Source organism: Saccopteryx leptura, chromosome 4 (genome assembly GCF_036850995.1).
Source record: "Saccopteryx leptura isolate mSacLep1 chromosome 4, mSacLep1_pri_phased_curated, whole genome shotgun sequence".
NCBI lineage: Eukaryota > Metazoa > Chordata > Mammalia > Chiroptera > Emballonuridae > Saccopteryx > Saccopteryx leptura.
Genome location: NC_089506.1, coordinates 215,027,691 through 215,046,219, shown reverse-complemented (window position 1 = coordinate 215,046,219; position 18,529 = coordinate 215,027,691). Strand labels below are relative to the sequence as shown.

The window sequence follows — 18,529 nt, the reverse complement described above, 5'->3', positions numbered from 1 at the left end:
TCGGGTCCTCTCCATGCCCCAGTTCACTGTGCTCCAGTGCTCACCACCCCTACGCCCACTTAGACCCTGGCGCTGGCTCAAGGCCCCGGAGGCCTGAGCTTTAGGGCCAGCAGCTGAAGCCTGAAGATCTTTGGCGTGTTGGGCCAGCTGCCAGCACTTACCCAGGCAGGATCTCCCGCCAGGTGCCCTAGTCCCAGTCTCTTAATCAGTCACAAGCAGGCAGGGAGGGTGTGGCTGGGCTGGGTTCGGCAGGGCTGGGTGGCCTGGGCAGGGGTGCGGCCCCTCACAGTCCCCCATTCTCAGAGACGCCCCAGGTTCTGAGCCTCCTGCAGCCTCTCTGGGCCCAGCTGAGGTAAGGGGGAGGCAGAGAAATGGCTATCCTGGAGGCACCCTGGGATGTCACATGGCTGGTTTGGGAGCTTTCATGGCCCTAGCCATTTCTCCCATGTGAGACTGTCTCACAGGCTATCTGATCATTCATTTTCTCCTCTGTAAACCAGGACCCAACAGCTCGTGCCTGGGGGTGCTGGGAGAGTTTTGGGCAGTGGTCAACTTGCTACCTAAAAACAGCAGGGAAATGAGGTCCCAAAAGGGCGGGGAAGTGCAGGGTGACTTTGAGTCTGGTGCTCAGACAGGGTCCAGGTTCCAGCGAGGGGTCTTCAGGGGAAGGGGACAGCGCCTGGTCCTGCCCCTGAGGGCTGATGAGGGGATGTTCCTATCACTAGGACACTGGGGTCTGTGGTTTTGAGGCCATTCACTTCTGGTAAGATTCTCTCCATACGTCTCAGTCAGTGGGTGAGAGGATCGAACAGGTCAATGTAAAGCCTGGGCAGTAGGTACTCAGTAGTTGCTGCTGGTGCTGGGGTGAGTGTTCCCTGGAGCAGGAGGGGCCAGGGGCTCCTCCTGATGATCAGATCAGGTGGCTGAAGCCTCTGGGCTGGTCCTCCAGGGCCCAACAACTTCCTAGCCCACCTGTCCTGGGTGGGGGTGGGGGTGGGGGCGAGAACTGGGGCAGCCCTCTCCAGTGTGCAAAGGGGTCAGCCTGGGGCTGGGGAAGCATTCACCCGGAAAGGGTGGGGGACCCTCAAAAGCCTGGGTCCCTCAGATGGAGAAACCCTAGGGAGGTTTTGCAACTGTGGGAAGGTGGAGGAACTGGAAGGCAGGGGTGTTGGGGATACAGCAGGTAGACTGGACAGGGGACAAGGACGCTGAGGGAGGCACAAAGACACTGGGGCGGGGGCACAAGGATGCTGCAGGGAGGGTCAAGGAGGCAGCAGGGGCGAACAAGGAGGCTGTGGGGAGGTAACGACGCTGCGCCAGCCAAGGGCTCCCGGGACGGGAACGTTGCGTGCACGGAACGCTCGGGCAAGGCCGGTGGGTAGCCCGAGCGCCTTTGGGGTCCGGACCGTCACGCGGCAACGTTAGGAGTCGGCGGAAATGGGGCTCGTGTCCCGCGGCACATCTGCGGCAGGGCTGGGGGCTACGACCGCTGTTGTCTGCCCGGGCCCGCCCAGCGCAGTCCCCAGCCCCATCCCGGACCCGCCCCCGGGAGCAGCCGGTGAGCATTTGCATAGAGGGCTGGCGTTCGTGCCCTGTGACCTTGAGGAGCTGCCCGGCCCGGCCGCGGGCCTGGGCACAGGCGAAGGAGGGAAAGGGTCTCCCGGAATCTTCTTCCGGGGCCGGCACAGGTCTCTTGCCTCTCGGAGTCTCTGTTTGATCATCTGAAAAAAAGGGCGCCGGCCTGCGACTTAGGAAGGCAGCGAGAGGCCCCCGCCAGCCCCACCTCAGGAGCCCGTTTTCCCAGAGGGAGGATTTGTGACCGGGCAGTGTAGGTGCTCTTGGCGGGGAATCTGGTCCCAACACCCTGTAGGGTGAAGGGCGCCTGGCCGGTTCTCTCTGATCCACCCAACTTAGGCCCCCGCTGTGGACTCTCTGGAAGGGTATTCAGGGTCAGAGGAACTGACCGTCAGCACTTTATGGTTGTATCTGACTGCAGTAAAGGGCAAAAACAGAATTCTAAGTTCATGTCTATTCTTTTGAAATGAGTGGGGGAAAAGAACTGTGTACAAAATATGAGGAAAATAATTGTTTTAAAGCACAAACAACATAGGGGTAAAAATTAACATTTTTGTAAGCGATTGAGAGCAGTGACTGGAAGGCTTCCCAGAGGAAGGTTTCAGCCAGTGAGATGTTTCTGGCCAGTCAGTCATCACTTGGTTTTCTCCCCGGAATCAGTTCATGCAGAGGATGAGAGGGAAGTAGAACTTCCACTTCTTAAGGTAGACTGTTGGCCTCTGGTTCTGTGGGGAGGGGTGTCCCAGAGATCCTGACTGATCTGGGAGTGGGCCATTTCACAAGGGAACTTGGTGTCATTCTTAACTGGGAGGCTTTTCCAGGTATGTGCACTAGCTTATTTTATTTTATCACAGTCTTTACAGATGTGCACATTACCCAAGTTACTGCCCTGCTTTCTCCCGTCTGCACCTCTGCTATCGATTGCCTGCTCTTTCATCTCTTTCTGGCTGTCTGATCTGAGCAGACTTCTTTGTGTTCATCACTCCCAGAGGCTGAGGTGGGAGCGGGGATGGGAATTTGCCCCATAATCTGTTAAGAGTTCTTTCTTGCTACCCCACGGATAACAACATCAACGTCTTCTCTCTGCTCTTCCTTAGACATAGGTAGCTGCTTTCTTTCTTTTTCTTTCTTCTTTCTTTTCTTTCTTTCTTTCTTTCTCTTTCTTTTTTTCCTTGTAAGCTTTGTAGATGGAGCATAATTAATACAAAGAAAGGGCACAATGTGACAAATTTTCCCAAAGTGAACACACCATGTAATCAACTTCCCCCATAGCATCTGTGCACCATTCGGCCAGTTGTGCTTCTTTTCCAGCAGTAGCCATGAGCAGTTTTCCTGAGTTCCTGCGAAAGGAGTCCTCAGGCAGGGTGTGATGGTGTCACTTGACTGAGCTGGGATGTCCCCACAGGCTGGCACTGAGAGGCTTGGACTGTGCTGGCTGGTCCCCATGGTGGTTGCCAAGCCAGTTGCCTCAAAGGCAGAATTGCTCTGTCCCTCTCACGATGCCATCAGGAGGGCAGTCCTGTAGGAAGGTCAGGAAGACAGGTTGGCCCTGGATGCCCTTGATGATGGCCACAGGGATTTGGCCCTGGGATGCTCTCAGACTCCAGGCTTCCCCCTGCCAGCTTCCACTGTTGCTTTCCCTTCCTCATCACTGGGGGAAGGGCATTTGGGAGTTCTGCTGCTGTTGGACTCAGAGTGGCCCTTTTCGTCTGAAATCTACAGCTGTGAGAAGCCCTTTTTATAAGCTGGCTGGAAGAAACCTTGACCCTTCACCCCAGGCTTGCTACCTGCAGGGGAGGAGCGTAGCCACATCAGTGGCCTCTTAAGCCCTCGGTGCCTGTGTCTGTGTGAGGCCTCCCAGTGCCCCCTGGTCCTCAGAATAAGGCTCCCTGTGCCTTCCGCAATGTTAGACTGCCCTAACGTGTGTGTGCGTGTGTCTCTCTCTCCCTCTCTCACTCTCTCTCTCTCTCTCTCCTCTTGTCCCCAAGCGCCTGGTGTGCATTGAGACCTGGAGGCCCAGGCTCAGTTCAAAGCCTGTGTTTCTAGTGCTCTCTTCAGCAGCACATATACAAAGCCTGTGTTTCTATCCTCCAGTGTGTACTCCAACTTGGGGTGGTCTTAGCTCAGGGCAGCTGCTCTGCTCTTTATGATGGTGAAGTAGGGCATGACTCAAGATGAATGTCCTCAGTCCCTGCTGGGTGAGGTCCTGCTGCCTGTCAGGCCCCATCTGGGAGGGCTCAGGTGGAAGAATGAAGTGCTGGCTGAGAAATTCGCATCCCCAGTGAGCTTACTTCTTGGCAACTTAAGGCTCAGGATCCACAAACTTCAGGAATTGCAGTCACTTGGAACTTCTTGTTGCTCCGAGGCCATGTGAGGGTAGTGAGAGGCCAGGAAGTCTGGTGTCCTTCATCCTGGTAGAAGATGGTGGTGCTCTGTGTTCCCTATTTGTAGATAGGTACCTGGTTGGAAGAATACTACCCAAAGGAGGTGCTCAGCTATGACCAGAGGAAATCTCGCTGGTGGGAGCCCTGCCCTGAAGTGGCGGATGGACAGGGCCCCCAGGGCAGGATGGGCCCAGCCACAGAATGGAGCAGAGTGGAGGTGGAAACCCTGTGAGAGCTGAGCCTGTTCTCGGAGCCCCCAGGCTCCTCCAGGAGGCCCACCGGGCAGGGGTGTGGGCTCAGGGTGCCAGGCATGTCCCTAGGCATCTCTGGGGGGTCTGCACCAGTGCCCACAGCCGCCAGTAGGGTTGTTTAAATTTTTATCTTTATTCTTGCTAGCTTAGTAAGTAAATCAAGGTTCTTCAAAGTTAAAAATTTTTTATTGATTGATTTTAGAGAGAGAGGAAGGGAGAGAGAGAGAGAGGAACATGGATCGGGTCCTGTATGTGCCCTGACCAGGGAATGAACCAGCAACCTCCGTGCTTTGGGACAATGCTTTACCAACCAAGCAATCTGGTCAGGGCTTCTTCAGAGTTTTAATTTGCATTACTTTCATTGTTAGTGAGAGTACATTTTTCCATGTGCAACACATTATAAAAAACCAATCAGTTTCTTTAAAAACAAAGGTTAAAGCCTCCCTCTTGTTCTGGCTGGATAGCTCAGTTGGTCACAGCATACCGATCCGCAAAGGTTGTGGGTTCAATCCTGGTCAGGGCACATACAGGACCAGATCAAGTTTCCTATCTCTCTCCCCTTTCCTTTCTCTCTAAAAAATCAGTAAAAAAGAAACTTACTGAAAAAACAACAACAGGCCCTGGCCGGTTGGCTCAGTGGTAGAGCGTTGGCCTGGCGTGCAGGAGTCCCGGGTTCGATTCCCGGCCAGGGCACATAGGAGAAGCATCCATCTGCTTCTCCACCCCTCCCCCTCTCCTTCCTCTCTGTCTCTCTCTTCCCCTCCCGCAGCCGAGGCTCCATTGGAGCAAGGTTGGCCCGAGCGCTGAGGATGGCTCCATGGCCTCTGCCTCAGGCGCTAGAATGGCTCTGGTTGCGACAGAGCAATGCCCAGATGGGCAGAGCATCGCCTTCTGGTGGGCATGCCAGGTGGATCCCGGTCGGGCGCACGCAGGAGTCTATCTGACTGCCTCCCCATTTCCAGCTTCAGAAAAATACAAAAAAAGAAAAAGAAAAAACAACAACAACCAACTCTTTTTCATCTCTGTACCCCCTGTAATAATAAGTGAGTTGTGTAACCTTGTCCTGTTTCAGCCTGCTTGTTTCTGAAATGGGGGAAAGCACTGACCAACCCTGGGGTAGGAATGAGGGGTGATATGGGGCCCGTGCTTACAACAGCCTGGGGCAAAGAGAGGGTAGCACCCACGGGAGATGGATAGCCAGGGACCTCACACCAGCCTCCATGACCAAACCAGTGGGCTCGGTGGCCATCGGTGATATGCCCATTAGGGTGTTTGTGCTACACGTTGGCCATGGCCTGCAGCCACAGTGCGGCTGGCCACTGTGGGATCATGGGGACATAGTAGCAGTGGCAGCTCTGAGCCGAGACTCTTTCCTCTCTTCCAGTGTCTCCAGGATGGTGCTTAAGGCTTTCTTCCCCACGTGCTGTGCCTCAGCGGACAGCGGCCTCCTAGTCGGACGGTGGGTCCCTGAGCAGAGCAGCGCTGTGGTCCTGGCTGTGGTGCACTTTCCCTTCATCCCCATCCACGTCAAGGAGCTCTTGGCCCAGGTGCGGCAGGCTGGCCGAGTAGGCGTGGCCGTGCTGGGTACTTGGTGCCACCGTCAGCAGGAGCCCGAGGAGAGCCTGGGTCACTTCCTGGAGGGCCTGCGTACCATCTTCTCCCACAAGCCCTGGTTCCAGCTGTGCCGGGAGAGGGGCAGCAATTTATGGAGCTGCAAGGCCACCCGCTGGCAGAAGCCTGCCTCCGCTAGTGCCCCCAGCGAGGACCAGGTTATGCTCATCTTCTATGACCAGCGCAAGGTGCTGCTGTCCCAGCTGCACCCACCTGCAGCACTGCCTGACTGCCAGGCTGGGGGGGCCACAGCCAGCACCAGGGGCCTGGCTGCCATCTTCGACACGGTGGCGCGAAGTGAGGCACTCTTCCGAAGTGACCGGTTCAATGAGGGCCTCGTGCAGCTGAGCCACTGGCAGTCAGAGGGTGTGGAGGCCAGCATCCTCGTAGAGCTGGCCAAGTGGGCCTCAGGGCCTGTCTGCCTGCTGCTGGCCAGCCTGCTGTCACTCATCTCAGCTGCCAGCTCCTGCCGGTAGGTGCCCCTGGGGGCAGGGTGGGAAGGAGTCAGACTCCCGGAGCCCTAGGCCCACCCCCTTCGTGTGGAGGCCCAGATGGGCCCTTTTGAGGCTCACAGCTGCCCCCCACGCTTCAGCTCTCCCATATTCCCTCCCCTAGCATCTCAGAGGACGTCCTGGCGGTGGCTGCTGTTCTAGTGCCTCTCACTCCTGAGGAAGAGCCAGGTTTCCTGGCAATCTCAGTGACTGTGTGGGACCCATTGGGTAGGAGTACTGGGTGAACCGCAAATGGCTTCAGCCCATGAGATGACGGACAGCCTGGGTTGTTGCTGACCAAGGACTGGTGTTTGCCCTGCCTGGGCCTTGTCCATCCTCCTGAACACACGTTGGCCCGCCCACTGCCCCAGCCTCAGCCCCAGCACCAGGCCCCACAGGAGGTAGCCCTGGAGGCTGTGGGGGCGCGTCCACTCACTGACTGCCATGGGTGTGGGGTGGCTGTCCCCAGCTTTGGCCATTCTTGAGAATCACCTGGAGCATTCCTGGCTTCAGACTTGGCCAAGGGATTTGCAAAAGTCCCTGAAGGCCCTGAGGAATGTTGGGGCAGCACCAAGGTTTTCTAGCTGAGCTGTAGGGGCCCCCTCTCTGTGAGAATCCATCTCCCTGGGGGAGAGCAGCTGTGCTACATCCTCAGGCACCCCCTCCCCTTCGGCCCAAGGGTACACATTGTGTGGTCTGGGGGCTGGTCCTGCGTTCTCACGAGGGCAAGGCAGAGACCTCTCAGCAGCTGTGTGTGGACACACCTGGGGTTGTGAGGGCTGTAGGGAATGGGGAGGTTTCAGAGCTTCAAAGATCTCTTAGAATGAAGTATGTGAAAGTGTGTCTGGGCCTAGGTACAATTTTGGAAAGAGAAGGTTCTTAGCTCTTATCAGCTTTCAAAGGACCCAAGAAAGGTTAAGAACTTCTCATGTGTCCCAAATATGAATTAGCCCATCAGTCAGGTGTTGGTCAATGACTGGTAGTGCTTATGAGCACAGGGATATTCACGCGAGTCATGGCTGTCACTGTGCTGCAGTGAAGCCCCCTTGGTTCCCCCAGGGCAGGCCCAGGGATGCTGCCAGGGCCTGGGCTGCCCGGGGCTGGGCTGGACTGGACCTTGGGGAGGCCGCTGTGCAGGCAGGGGTCTCTGTGCAGCCAGCGTGAGGCCACCTTCCACTTGATTGGAGCTGGTAGTGGTGGGGGATATGCTGAACGCGTTTCATTTCTTTTCTTTTTTTTATTTCTTGGAATTGGTTCAAAGCTGCTCGGTTGGAGACGGAGTCTTTAAACTTTTCAAGGTCTAGCCCTCTTCCTTCCCGAGAGTCCAAGTGCGTGCTGGCTGGTGGTTCTGCACTTTGCACAACCCTTTCTGTTCCCTGCCAGCAGCAGGGTGTGAGTGGAAAGGGGCTCTGGGCACAGCTGAGTTGCAATCTGGCACTTTCTTCATCTTTGTTTGCAAACCTCCTCCCTCAACATTTGTTCAGTGCTTCCTCTGGTGAAAAATCAGTCTCATTGGGCAGCCACGTCAGCCCCGAGACTCTTGACGAGGGTCACACATCCAGCACGGCAAGGCGCTAGGCGGTGAGACAGCACGTTCTCTCCACTGCTGCGGTTCAGTTGTCCTGGGGTCAGTGCTTTGTGAGATAGTTGGGCTCCCAGTTAGTCATCGTGAATGCACCGTGAGCCCCGCTGGCCTGCTCATCTGGGCCCTCCCACCTGTGTCCCTGCCCTGCTTAGTTCAGGAATGTGGCCATTAGTGTTTGGGGCTGCCAGGGACTCTCGCTGAGCCTGCCTGGCGCTTCCTGTCTGCGCAGTGAGGGGTGTTGGTGACACTGGGGCAGCCCTTGCTCTCTGGCAGGCAGAAGAGCCCCAGGAGGAGCTGAAGGCCTATCCATCTCTTCTCCTTTACAGGGTGTTCAAGCTGTGGCCACTGCCCTTCATATGGAGCAAGCTCTCCACGTGGGAGCAGCTCACGCATCGGCTGGAGCAGCTCACGTTCATCTTTAGCACCCAGAAGGCCGAGAACCCCTCCCAGCTGATGAGGTTCGGGGCCTACCCTGGGTCTGCTTGGCAGTGGCCTGATGTACCACACCCCCGTCTCTGCACCAGATCCTTCCTCACTGACCCTTTTTGACCAGGCTGCCCTCACCACCCATTCCTGTTGGACCCCTCCTTCCAGGAAGGCCAACACGCTTGTCTCCGTGCTCCTCGATGTGACCCTAGGCCTCGCACTGTTGTCCTGGCTCCATAGGAAAGACTGCATCGGGCAGCTGGCTGATACTCTTGTCCCCGTGGCTGATGTGAGTTGGATGGGGTGGAGCCAGGCCTGGACTCCAGCACCTATTTCCTGGGGTGGGGGTGAGGCCCTTTTGGGGGCAGCAGAGGCCCCTCAACCAGCAAGAGAAGCTCTTTTCTTCCTTTTTGTTTTTTTAAGATTTTTTTGGCCCTGGCCGGTGGCTTAGTGGATAGAGCATCAGCCTGGTATATGGACGTCCCGGGTTCAATTCCCGGTTAGGGCACACAGGAGAAGCAACCATCTGCTTTTCTCTTCCCTCCCTCTCTTTCTTCTCTCTCTTCCCCTCTTACAGCCAGTGGCTCGATTGGTTTGAGCATGGCCTTGGGTGCTAAGAATAGATCATTGGTCCAAGCACATCAGCCTCAGATGCTAAAAATAGTTTGGTACCCAAGCATCGGCCCTAGATGGGGTTTGCTAGGGTGACTTCTGGTCAGAGCGCATGGGGGAGTCTGTCTCACTATCTCCCTTCCTCTCATTTAAAAAAAAAAAAGATTTTTTAATTGATTGATTTTACAGAGAGAGGAGGGGTGGGGGAAGCAAGAAGTATCAGTACATAGTTGCTTCACTTTAGGTTTTCATTGCTTGCTTATCATATGTGCCTTGACTGGGAAGCCCAGGGTTTTGAACCACTGACCTCAGTGTTCCAGGTCGCCTTTCTAGTCACTGCACTGTCACAGGTCAGGCTCTCCTCCACTTTTTGTGGTCATGAAAGCTGCCCACATCACTGACCTTAGACCAGTTCCCTGGGGGCTATGGAGACTTGGGTTGGCCACGTGCCCACCCTCCCACACTGGGTCACATTGCAGCTCTTGGCTTCTACCTTTTCTTCCTAAAGATGGCCATGTCTAGGGGCCACCTGTGGGTCAGGGCTTTTAGGGGGAGCCACTTCCCCCACCCGGCCCAGTGTTACAGTGTCCCGTTGCCTCCCCCAGTCTGTGACTATTTCTGCTCTCCTGGCTGGCTGTTGGCTTGGGACCACGGCAGGGTCAGCATCATGGAAACCTTCCCTATATCCAGGGCTGTCTTTGTGCAGTTGAGCTCTGGCCTCCTACCCCTCAGTGGTCACATCACTTCCAGCATCGGTTCTGTAGCTCTTGTGCTGAGATCCAGATGTGCCAGCTCGTCTGCTGTGCTCCTGGGCTTGCCCTGCGTGTCTGGGCAATGTTTCTAGGCCCCAGGTGCCATCCCCTTCCTCGCTGCCATATCCCCCTTCCAGGGTCCACCTGTTGCATTCAGCTTCTCTGCCTCCCTTCCTCAGAGCCAGAGGCCCTGTCCGTTCTGTTCGGAGCTTGTCTTCCTGCTTAGGGCATTCCCTCTGGCCCCACGGGTCCCGTTGGGGGCCTCCTGTGATCGAGACCGAGGCCTGACTGGGTGGCCTGTGGGGGTTTGGCCTCTACTGGCTGTCATCAGCATCTAGTCATGTTACTGGTCTGCTTGTGGCCGGGCCAGACTCTGTGGACAGGAGCCCTCCCAGGCTGAGTGTCCATGCCTTCTTTGGGTGGCCTAGCTGAGAGGAAGGAGAAGGGAGAGTCTGGGGCCTGGGAGAGGCTTCGCTACTCTGTCTGCTTCTCTGTGCTCTGCCTGTGGCCAACTTCACCCTAGACCTCCCTTCTGCAAAACTGCTCAGAAATATAAATATTTAATTTAAAAATGAAAGCCTCTTCCTGCTGCCAAGCTCTTATCCTTTAAATATTAAATAAGCTCTATTTATAAAGAATGTTCTGTTCCCCTTCTCACTGTTCCCCACGCGGCTGAGGCCTTCACGCAGGGTTGGGAGAGGCCTGCAAGGCGGGCGGGGTGGGGGTGGGGTGGAGGCAGACCTCTGATTGTGGCCCCAGCACTGGTGACGAGGCTGAGAGTCCTCAGGGCCTGCCCACTGGGGCCAGCATGCCACATGGACACTGGCTTTCCTTCTAGGGCAGCCAGGATGCTGGTTAGCTTCCCTGCTTGCTTACAAGCGTCCCTGTGCTGTCTCTGGCCCTCACGACCTTGATCCTGACTCTGAGTCCCCATCTGTCCTTCACTCTAGGGGACCCTCCCACCCTCCCACCTGCTACCTGGGCCCCTGACTGGCTTGACACCTTACCCTCACCTGAGGTCATTCACCCAGGGCAGGCCCAGGCCTCTGCTGTTGCAGGTGGTGGGGTGGGTCCTTGGTGGAGGAAGGCTGGGACAGCCAGTGGGCTCCCCCTGCAAGGTTCACGGTGAGCCTGGGTCTTTCCCACATCCTGGAACCTGGGGCTGAGGGCTCCTGTGGGTACAGTGGCCACACTGGTAAGACGGGGAAAGGATGCTGTATCTGGCAGTTGACTCCTATCAGGAGCTACCTGTCTAGAGGGCCAGGGGTGGACTATCAGCCTCGTAGGTTGTGCCTCTCAGCCCCACATCCCAGAACATCTGTGAAGATGGGTTCCGTGCCCAGACAAGGGTAGGAAACCCCATGAGCCCATCCTGGAGGAGGGAGCCTAGGCTACCTGTGCCCTGCGCAGACGGGCTGGCCCAGTGTATAGACAACACGCCCCTCTGTTCCCTCAGCAAGTAGCTGAGGAGCTCCAGCATCTGCTGCAATGGCTGATGGGAGCCCCCGCTGGGCTCAAGATGAACCGGGCGCTGGACCAGGTGCTGGGCCGCTTCTTCCTGTACCACATCCACTTGTGGATCAGTGAGTGCTGTGGTCGGGGGCTGTGGGACTTCCTGGTGACCCCTAATTTGTCTCTTAAAGCCTGTGCTCCCAGGGACACCAGCCCTGGTTGAGCAGGGCAGTGGGACCCAGGCCTAGGGCCCAGACCTAACACTGTCCCCTTGGTCCCTGCTTCCTGCCCTCCTGGTATTCGGGGGGTGTGGAACCCTGCTGTGCTAGGCTGGCTGCTCTGCTGAGTGGTGGCCAGTGGCACAGTCTGTCACTCTCAGTTTCCAGAAGCCTCAGGCGCCATCCTCAGTGAGCACCCCCTCAGGGCTGAACCCCTTCTTGCCAGGCTACATCCACCTCATGTCCCCCTTCGTCGAGCGGATCCTGTGGCACGTGGGCCTCTCGGCCTGCCTGGGCCTGACCGTTGCCCTGTCCATCCTGTCGGACATCATTGCCCTTCTCACCTTCCACATCTACTGCTTCTATGTCTATGGTGCCAGGTGGGTGTGTGCTCCCCACGCGTGCAGGCGGGCCCAGGGCAGCTCTGCATGTCCTGGGCACCACAGGCAGGCTCCTGGGGCTGGGTGGCCATGGGGGGGCTCCAAGGCCCAGCCCTGACAGTGCCCATGTCCTGCAGGCTGTACTGCCTGAAGATCTGCGGCCTGTCCTCACTCTGGCGCCTGTTCCGGGGAAAGAAGTGGAATGTTCTGCGCCAGAGGGTGGACTCCTGTTCCTACGATCTAGACCAGGTATTGGGCAAGACGGCAGGGGAGGGAGCCCCCGGCCCGACTGGCCAGTGTGACCTCCCAGCTTCAGCCCAGCCACTCTCCTCTTCTGCAGCTCACTTGCCGCAGAGTCAGCATGAACCCTGGGGGGCCTGGGGAGTCTGCGAGGGGCAGGGTCATGTGGGGCCCTCAGTGCAGAACCCCGCTGCAGGTGGGAGGGGGACCCGGCTCTCAGGAGGCTTCTGCGCCCCAGGGAACCTCTGGTCTGTGGGCATCAGAAGTGACTTTGGCAGTGGGTCCTGGAGGCGACCTAGGCACAGGGCCTGGCTCTGGCTTGCCCTATTAGTTTGCTCGGACCTAACACTCGGACCCTGACTACTGCCCTCCAGGGCACTTTTCCCCTGCTTAATGTTCACAGCCCCTTTGTCTTTGGCTGTGCTCCCTGTTGGCGGGTCCTCTTTCCTCCACCATCCCCCCTGCGTCACTAAGTCTGGAGGTCACGCAGTAGCTCCCGCCGGGCACTGGCAAGAGTGGTCCTGAGCAGGCTTCCCTGAGTGGTTTCCGGAAGTCAGTGTCCCACCAGCAGGGGTCCTTTCTCCTCAGTGACAGGATGAGCTTGGTGATGGGAAGCAGGGGTGTGGCTAGTGCTGCGGGCTGTCCCCAGTGTGAGCTCCAGCTGGTGCTGAGGGTGCCCTTCTCCCGTAGCTGTTCATCGGGACCCTGCTCTTCACCATCCTGGTCTTCCTGCTGCCCACCACGGCCCTGTACTACCTGGTGTTCACCCTGGTGAGCTGTGGGGGGCTCTGGGTGTCACATCTGGCTGAGGGTCCTTGCCAGCTGTGCCTGCCAGCCTGGCAGAATGGGCAGGCTACCCAGCCCTGCAGGCCATGTGGGGTGTGGCTGTTCTAGACCATGGCGGTGTGTGTGGAGCCCTGGAGGGAGTAGGAGTCCTTCCCCAGGGGAACACCACCCACTGCTCTGGCAGGAGCTATGGTAGGTGGGTCACGGTGGGGGCGGGGGCCCAGATAGAAGAAGGGGAGCAGCACCTAGGTGGCCTGGGTCAAGGGGTTGGTGATTCATTTCTCTGGGCCAGAGCATTGTCTCTGTGACATTGTGGGAGGGCCAGCTACTCCTGCCTGCGGCTTCCCTGCCTCCTGGTGCTGGGCCTCAGGTTCAGGACGGGATCCTTGCCCTCCTCAGGGAGGAATCCATGCTCTCCTGAGGCTCGAGTCCCTGGTCACCCTTTACTGTGGCCCAGGATCTGACAGGCTGTTCTGCTCAGGGGCATGCTAGCATGGCTCTGGCCATGGCTCTGGCTCAGAGGCCCTGAGCACTATTTGTGCTGTAGCTCCGGCTCCTGGTGGTCACCGTGCAGGGTGTGATCCATCTGCTCATGGACCTTATCAACTCCCTGCCGCTGTATGCACTCGGCCTCCGGCTCTGCCGGCCCTACAGGCTCGCAGGTAAGTCTGTGCTGGGTCGGCGGGCACACACCCATGGGCTTTACAGATGCACCAACTATACCATGTGTGCTTCCTGCCTGGGAGTGGTGTGCATAGGGCGGGTGGCCAGGGTGGACAGAGACTTCTGGTCCCAGGGTGTCTGCTGGACCAGTTGCCTGCACTGAGCTGGAGCTAGAGGGCCCAGCTGGTGCTCAAGTTCAGAGGCCACAAGGCGAACCTCCCTTTTTTTCATCCTTTTCTGACAAGTGTAAATCTCTGTCCTGAGACCGGTCCACTGTGGTGTACGTGGTACCTGAATGTGGCTCACAGAAGATGTGTCCCATGTGGCTGTGTGGGGCTGTGTGTGCCTACTGGTGCCCCTCAACTGTGTAGGCAGCAGGCCTAGATAGAGGACATGGGCTGGCCAGATCCGTGACAAGAGCGCCCTCCCAGCCTGACCAGGTGGTGGCGCAGTGGATGGAGTGTCAGACTGGGATGCGGAAGGACCCAGGTTCGAGACCCTGAGCTTGCCAGCTTGAGCGCGGGCTCATCTGGTGTGAGCAAAGCTCAGCAGCTTGGACCCAAGGTCGCTGGTTACGTGGTCTGCTGAAGGCCCATAGTCAAGGCACATATGAGAAAGCAGTCAATGAACAACCAAGGTGTCCCAACGAAAAACTGATGATTGATGCTTCTCATCTCTCTCCGTTCCTGTCTGTCTGTCCCTATCTATCCCTCTCTCTGACTCTCTCTCTGTCTCTGTTAAAAAAAAAAAAAAAAAAAGAGTGCCCTCCCAGCAGACCCAGCAGACCACTACCTGCTGGGACAACAGGCCCCTTCCCAGCTGCCCCCGGCCCCACCCTGTGCAGGTGGCCACCCGGCTACATGCTGACACTAACCACTGGGTTGGCTGTATGTCCCTAGGGGAGGCTGTCCCCCTTTAGACCTCGGGCCCACCCTGTGCAGGTGGCCACCCGGCTACATGCTGACACTGACCACTGGGTTGGCTGTATGTCCCTAGGGGAGGCTGTCCCCCTTTAGACCTCGGGCCCACCCTGTGCAGGTGGCCACCCGGCTACATGCTGACACTAACCACTGGGTTGGCTGTATGTCCCTGAGGGGAGGCTGTCCCCCTTTAGACCTCGGGCCCACCCTGTGCAGGTGGCCACCCGGCTACATGCTGACACTGACCACTGGGTTGGCTGTATGCCCCTAAGGGAGGCTGTCCCCCTTTAGACCTCGGGCCCACCTCACTGGTCACAGGGTTGTGGATTGGTGCAGGGGCTTTGAACATACCAGGGAAAGAGCTCCAGCATAGCCCCTATCCAGTAGCTGTTCAAAGGCCCCCAGGTGTCCACAATGCCCATAAGCCCCTGCACCCAGTTTGCAGCTGGGAAGCTTGAGGCACACCCCACAGCTTGTGGTAGCTGCTCTCAGACAGCTCAGAGCCAGAGGATGTGCATATGGGTGTCCCAAAGGCTTCGAACCTAAAGTCTGCCTGCTGGGTGTCCTCCAAGTCTCTTCGAAGGCACTTTCTCCACAGAGGGCCAGGCCAGGGAGGCATGTGCTGTGTTTCCCATGTTCACTCTGCCTCCAGCGCCCACCCCCCCCCCCCCCAGAATGCCAGGACAGTGCTGGTGGAGAGCCCGAGGCTTGGCAGCCTCCTCCCACACCCTGGCTCACTGCCAGAGCAGGCGTCTCAACTTCACAAGAAAGGCCGCAGATGCTGCTGCCTCCTCTCTTCTTCCCTGAGTTTGCCTTGGGCCTCTTCATCAAATGATAATTAGCTTCTATGTCTCTTTTCAAAAAAATCTTCAGCCTGGGAATCCCGGGGCTTGGGGGCCCAAACTGCAGGCCAGGGCTGTGGTGGGTCCCAGTCGGCCACACACACAAGTTGGAAGACATTTAGACGTCAGTAGGACAGCCACCAGCCTGCAAGTGCCATTGGCTCTGGGAGACCCACATGTCATCTGGAAAGCCGCACAGGCTGCGCCCCGCTGCCCAGCTGCTCTGCTCTGCTGGCCGGACGTCGGTTTTGTCCTGTCAGTGGCGTGTGCAGGAGGCTTTGCTATCGGCCCAGCGGCCCATTCAGAAGCGAATGGGAAGGCAGAAGAGCCCCGGTAGCCCTCTGAGTGCTGCCCAGAAATGAAGGGGCCTCGATGGCCAGAGTCCCCTTGGCTGTGCCTGCCTCTGCTGACCCATAGCGCAGGACTGCTGGGGCAGCCTGCCGGGCCCTGGGGCCCTGGGAGCCCTGGATGGCCCTCCTCTCCCTCACAAACACCCTGTTCTCCTTCCAGCTGGCGCGAAGTTCCGAATCCTGGAGCATAAGGCTGGTGAGCCCCTCCGACTCCTGATGCAGGTGAGGCCTCTGTGTACCCCAAATATTGCTGCTTGTGGACAGACCCCCCCAATGCTGCCTGCATTCCTGGCACTCTTCTGTGCCGCCCTGGGTTTGGGGCATCATGGGCCAGTGTAAGGTACAAGCAGGAGAGCAGAGCTGAGGGTGGGCCCCAAGGGGAGACGCTCCCACCGCCAAGACTCCAGGGCATGACCATCTCTGCCTGGAACCTTCCCCAGCAGGGCCCATGGATGGGATCCCCTATACTGTCATATGCCTTTGGCCTCCTAGGGCTCCTGCTTGCTTGGCCATGGGTCCCTGAATCCTGCCTTGGGCCCTAAGAGCTGTTGTTCTTGGTGAAGAGCGCAGATTGGCGAAGGCTCAGGACACATGTGTTCTCTGTTGGACTCCTTTATCTGAAACAGTCTTGGTGCTCCCAGGCTTCAGGCGGGAGCAGGCTACTTGCGGGTTACCCCGGGTGACTCCCTGGGTGCCAGTGTTGGGTCCAGGCAGGTGCAGTTGGCCTGAGCATCACTGTGAGAGGTCAGATGCTGAGGCAGCTGGAGCTCTGTGTGGTTTCTCAGGTGTGTAGTGTGTTCTGAGTCCCATCTGAAGATGCTGCTAGGAGCTCCGTGGGTGCTGGAGCGGAGGGGTCTGCACTCTATCAGCCCGGTCCATCTCTCTGCCACCTGTTAGAGCAGATCATTCCCTCCTGAGCTGCCATCAGCCACAACGGGAGCACAGCGGGGGTACAGCAGGTCCTGCCCCATAAGTGTTTAGAGCAGTGATTTCCTCAGGAGGGTTTCCAAGATTTGGAGATCTTGAGCCCCAGAGAGTTGGGGGCTGTACCCAGGCTGACTGCTGCCTTTGTGCTTCCAGATAAACCCCCTGCCCTACAATCGCGTGGTGCACACCTACCGCCTCCCCAGCTGTGGCTGCCACCCCAAACACTCCTGGGGATCCTTGTGCCGCAAGCTGTTCTTCGGGGAGCTCATCTACCCCTGGAGGCAGAGAGGGGACAAGCAGGACTGACAGACCCTGGCCATCAGCCCGTCCAGCACCACTGCGTGGCCACGGCCAGCCTCCTGTCCTGCCAGGGTCGTGTTGACTGTCAAGGAGCATGTGGCCCTGCACCCTGCCATCTCGGCCTCCAGTCGTCTGGGACCTCCACAGGCTGTGCCTGTCACATGTCCTCCCAACTCTGAGGTTGAATGTGAGGTCACAGGGCTGGTGAGCAGGAGGGTGCAGGGGTGGCCAGCAGGGTCGTCTGGCCTGTGCTTCACAACACGCACCATTGGCTGCAGGACCCACCTCCAGTCTGTTGTGATGGCACTGTTAGCCCAATGCCCACCAGTTCCCCAGGCCTACCCAGCTCTCCGACCCCCCACAGGCCCTGCCCCTGCCCATTATGTCCTTCCTAGTAGGGTGAGCTGACAGGTATCACTACTGCTCCACAGATGGCCCAACCCGTCACGGGGTAGAGCGACTCCTTCAAGGTTGCACTCAATAGTTCTTGAGACTTTGAACCCCAAACATTGCCTTCCTTGGGGGTTTTTCTGCAGATGTACTCCTGAGTCCCCAACACCTCCCAGCTGCCTCAGTGGAGCAACAGCCAGCCAACATGGGTGATCCAAGCAATGGCTGACCCCTGGCCCAAACCAGCAGCCCCCCTGAGGCAGGCTCCTCCAGTGCCGCGCACCCTAACATGCACAGGGTTACTTCTGATGCTCCTTGGGGAGACGGCTTTGAGGAGCCTCCGCAGGCCTTTGGGAGTCCCTGTGCAGAGCCAGCCCATGTTGGGTGCTCAGAACTGCCGTGCCAGAAGCTGAGTGCCCACCCACCTGACTGCCCGGTTTCTGCTCCATGCCCACCCTGTGCCCCTACAGGAACAGCTCCCTTGGCCAGATCTTCTACCCCCCTCATGGGCTTCTTGTAGAATCAGGCAGCTCTGGGGCAGATGCTTTTATGGCCCCCACGGAGGGGTCCTGGCATGCAGGCTGCATCTGCCTACTGGAGTAAGGAGATGAATCCCTGGAGTAAGGAAGCCTGAAGATATGACCATGGCCCATGTAGTTTGTCATCTTGGAGGTGGAAACTCCATGCCATAATCGGGGTGGGGCAGTGCTCCCTGCCCATTAAGGGTACTTGGGACTGTTCCCTTCTGCCACTCGCATTCCTTGGCTGCGACCACAGTGGGGGGGTCCCTGGGGGAGTTCCCAAAGCCCAACATCTGGTGGGACAAGTCCTGGCTCCTCCTTTCTCTGCTATGACATTAAAACCTATTGTATGTTTGTGACACTGTTTCCCATTGCCCCATGTACAGTGAGGGCCCCCTTCTCCTGGAGTGGTGGGGCAGCTGGTTCCCCCATTCTGAGATGACTACTACACCTTTTCTGGTGATGCCAAAATGGGGGGCACTGGGCACCCTGTCTCCTGGAGCATGGCTCCACAGGTCTGCTGGGTGGATATGTAGGCGCTGGCCCCTTGAAGACGTCCCCATGTGGGAGAGTGGGCCCAGGGCCACTTGCTTTCTGGTCTCAGCTTGCCCTTGCATGGGGGTCTCAGGTGCAGGCCTCCCTCCTGGCTCTGATGAATAAATAGGTCATCACCTGAAACTCGAAGACTCTACTCCCTTACTGTCCTACAGCCTCCGCGGATCCTCTGGGGGCCTGTGTCTGTTGTCCTGGCTGTGTAGGGAAGGGGCTGGCCAAGAGGAGTCACTCGGCACCTTCCAGTCCTGCATCTCCACCCCCAGAGGGTGCCTGCTTGGGTCCTGGTGGACAGGGCCTG

General features: G+C 57.9%; 1 protein-coding gene across 3 annotated transcripts; it reads left to right on the top strand.

Annotated features, from left to right (window-relative positions):
* Positions 1–228: 228 nt before the first annotated feature.
* PIGQ (phosphatidylinositol glycan anchor biosynthesis class Q) lies at positions 229–16,915 on the top strand. Of its 3 annotated transcripts, none has more exons than XM_066383044.1 (11): positions 229–352; positions 5,595–6,293; positions 8,224–8,355; positions 8,492–8,612; positions 11,144–11,270; positions 11,584–11,737; positions 11,875–11,986; positions 12,668–12,748; positions 13,311–13,425; positions 15,699–15,760; positions 16,619–16,915. In XM_066383044.1, exons 2-11 carry the CDS (start codon positions 5,605–5,607, stop codon positions 16,769–16,771), a joined length of 1,746 nt encoding a protein of 581 aa, XP_066239141.1. In that variant the 5' UTR covers positions 229–352; positions 5,595–5,604; the 3' UTR covers positions 16,772–16,915. The 3 variants fall into 3 exon arrangements, with proteins under 3 accessions (XP_066239141.1, XP_066239139.1, XP_066239140.1); XM_066383042.1 differs by lacking the exon at positions 229–352 and adding an exon at positions 1,405–1,558; XM_066383043.1 differs by lacking the exon at positions 229–352 and adding an exon at positions 1,650–1,828.
* The last annotated feature ends 1,614 nt before the right edge of the window (positions 16,916–18,529 follow it).

What these genes read in the sequence shown, in the direction of transcription:
- PIGQ (XM_066383044.1), top strand. Translation starts at nt 5,605, where the DNA reads ATGGTGCTTAAGGCTTTCTTCCCCACGTGCTGTGCCTCAGCGGACAGC. An exon ending in CCGGCCCTACAGGCTCGCAG is followed by an intron (nt 13,426 to 15,698) that starts GTAAGTCTGTGC and finishes TTCTCCTTCCAG; the next exon opens with CTGGCGCGAAGTTCCGAATC. An exon ending in CCCTCCGACTCCTGATGCAG is followed by an intron (nt 15,761 to 16,618) that starts GTGAGGCCTCTG and finishes TTGTGCTTCCAG; the next exon opens with ATAAACCCCCTGCCCTACAA.